The 2,836-nt window shown below is 33.5% G+C and overlaps 1 protein-coding gene across 1 annotated transcript; it reads right to left on the bottom strand.

The window, feature by feature from the left end:
• LOC115712846 (NAC domain-containing protein 83) lies at window positions 1-1,995 on the bottom strand. The gene is made up of 3 exons (XM_030641236.2): window positions 1,284-1,995; window positions 877-1,166; window positions 1-776 (listed from the first exon to the last, which is right to left on the bottom strand). The coding sequence occupies exons 1-3, from the start codon at window positions 1,462-1,464 to the stop codon at window positions 450-452; spliced, it is 798 nt and encodes a 265-aa protein (XP_030497096.1). The 5' UTR covers window positions 1,465-1,995; the 3' UTR covers window positions 1-449.
• Between the last annotated feature and the right edge of the window lie 841 nt (window positions 1,996-2,836).

Consider the following 2,836-nt stretch of genomic DNA (forward strand, 5'->3'; position numbering starts at 1 on the left):
TTTCTTTTTTAAAAATAAATAATAAATAAATAATGCAGATTGTTCCAAGAATACAAACCAGACTTTTTTGTTGTTGCTGTTGTTGTTGTTTTTGAGTAGTGTTTATTTATATATATATATATATATATATATATATATATATATTAACATAAAATCTGCTCACCATGATTTGTTAACTTCATCCATTGCTCTTCACATTACCGAGTACAAGTTAATGCCGATTGCTTTTTTTTTTTTTTTTGTCTACTTGATTGATAAAGTGACAATCACAAACAAGAGAACCTGAAATTTTTAAGAAAGATCAAAGTCTGGATTTCCTTTAGATGGGTTATTTTCTAATTGAGAAAATCCAGAAACTTGATTTGAGATTTTACTGGTACATATGACTGAGGCTGCTAATCTTGGATAATTTCATTGAACTTGTTGTTGTTGTTGTTGTTGTTGTTGTTCTACTCCTGCTGCTGCTGCTTTCTTCTAAAATAAGGGAAACTATTGCAACTACTGCTTTCTTCATGCTCTTCTGATTCATTAGAAGACACTTGAGTCACTCCACTAGAACCAGAAGATGAAGATGTTGGGGCTAGATTCAAGTCAGCCCTTTTCTTCTCCTTTGTCATGAAATCATAAAATACAGGCTTAGTAGTAGATTTAACTTTTCGAACAACTATATGGTCCACACCAGTTTGCAAGTTCTCATCTTCATTTTTATTTCCTCTTTTCTTCAAAAATATCCGGCAAAGAACCCAACTTTCCATTGGTGCTACTACCACAGGACTCTACAACATCAACAAAAAAGAAAGAAAAAAAATCAATATACATGTAAGAAAAAGCAGAATGTTGAAACTGGGTTGAGATATTCTATTATGGTTTGCTCACCTGGTGCAAGCTCTTCTCTGGTGTTGCTTTGGTTTGAGGATTATTAGTAGTATTAGCAAGGCGATACTCATGCATAATCCAGTCAGTTCTAGTGCCTTGTGGAGGTTTTCCTCTGTAAAAAACTAGAGTCTTCTTCATCCCCACAACATGGTTACCTCTAGAAGTTAAAATTTGCTTGTCAATCCCAGTTGCCTTCCAATAACCAGAACCTGTTGCCCTGTTTGATCTGTTCCCATTAGGGTACTTGGCTTCTCTTGTGCTGAAGAAGTACCTCTCTTGCTCCAAATCACCTAAGCCCCACCAAAATTCTTAACCATTATTAGACACTCAAAACTTAATACATTATCAAAATTTGATCTTTTTCTTTTAAAAGAGAAGAAAGAAAAGAAGAAAACAAAAGAACCAACCTGGTAAATCCCAGGGGTCGGACTTGCAAACATCAACTTCAGGGATGATTGAAGCAGGTAAAGGGTAAGAGAAGACCTTTCTCTTTAAGTACTGAACAACAAGCTCTTCATCAGTTGGGTGGAACCGAAAGCCAGGAGGTAATCTTAGCACACCATTTTTAACAAAGTTAAGCTTCTCCATATAAATTATGTTATATGATATGTCTGTGTGTTTGTTTGTTTTTTTGTACTGAGAGAGAGAGAGAGAGGCCTAAATAAGAAAACTGAGACCTATATGACCCAAAGCTGAACTCAACCCAATTGAGCTACCGTTGAACCAAACTCATTGGGTGCTTTTATAGTCCATTGAAAAGTATATGGGAATATGACAAAGCTGATTAACAAGAACAAGAGAGGGAACAAGAACAAGAAGGAAATAAAGTAATTGATTAGATAATAAATAAAAAGGGTGTGTTTAAGAGAGAGAGAGAGAGAGAGAGAGAGAGAGAGAGAAATTGAGCGAGGGTGTGTGTGGGTGTGTGTATATGAAAGAGAGAAAGTATGACTTCTTTTATAGTAATGGGTGAGAGAAGGAATTATCAAAATTGCAAATAGGACGACCCATTTGGCGTAAATGAGACTCAATCTCCTTTGCCTTTGACACTATTTTCTTAAAAAAACTTTTCAGCCTTTCTTTCTTCTCTTCCTTTATCTCTCTACTCTCTCTCTCTCTCTCTCTCTTTTATGTGCCTAAAAGTTAAAACTTTTTTTTTTTTAAAAAAAAAATGCCTCAAAATTCTTTTTTTTTTTTCTTTTCAAAGGCCAAGCTTTCGTATTTATTTTAGTAACAATATTAACAATATTAAGTTGGCTTCATAGTTCAACCTTTGTGGTTTTGTGTGGGAATAATCGAAGCTGTTAAAGTTGTTTTTTTTTTTTTTTTTTGCCCTTTAATTCTTTTGGTTGTCAAAATATATTGTTTTTTTTCTTATTCTGAAATCACTTTGGACAGTGTATAGGGGGGTAATTTGGTATTTATGATAACAGATGGCCACTTTGGACTTTTCATCTTATTCCAGCCTCGTAAGAGTGAAGTCACCTTATGTCATGATGACAGCTGTACTTCACCAATGGCTTAAAGGCAATGCCTCAAAAATACCTTTATACCCTTCTTTTTCTTCTGAAAAATAAATTTTTAACCCAAAAAATAGTTGGGTGCTATTGCAAGGGGAACAAAATCGTTGAGTGCTCAACAACGCCTTTTATTGAATAGTGAATGTACGGACTATAAATACATGTATTTATAGGTGTTCTAGGTGTTTGTGATTTTCTCTTTTGTTTCCTTTTGCACAAATAGGCCCTTAACTAATTGGATTCATTATTAACCACTTTGCTTTCACTGCTTCTTAGTTAGTAATTATTAGACATTAATTAAAAGTATTCACAAACAAGTGAGCTATAATAATTAAACTTGTAAAATTTAACTCAAAATCATAAAAAAAAAAAATACCTCTATGAGATAAACCATTGCTCTATTTTAGCTCACTATATTTTCTTAACTAAATGTAGTTAAG

This window comes from Cannabis sativa, chromosome 4 (assembly GCF_029168945.1).
Source record: "Cannabis sativa cultivar Pink pepper isolate KNU-18-1 chromosome 4, ASM2916894v1, whole genome shotgun sequence".
In the NCBI taxonomy this organism is placed as follows: domain Eukaryota; kingdom Viridiplantae; phylum Streptophyta; class Magnoliopsida; order Rosales; family Cannabaceae; genus Cannabis; species Cannabis sativa.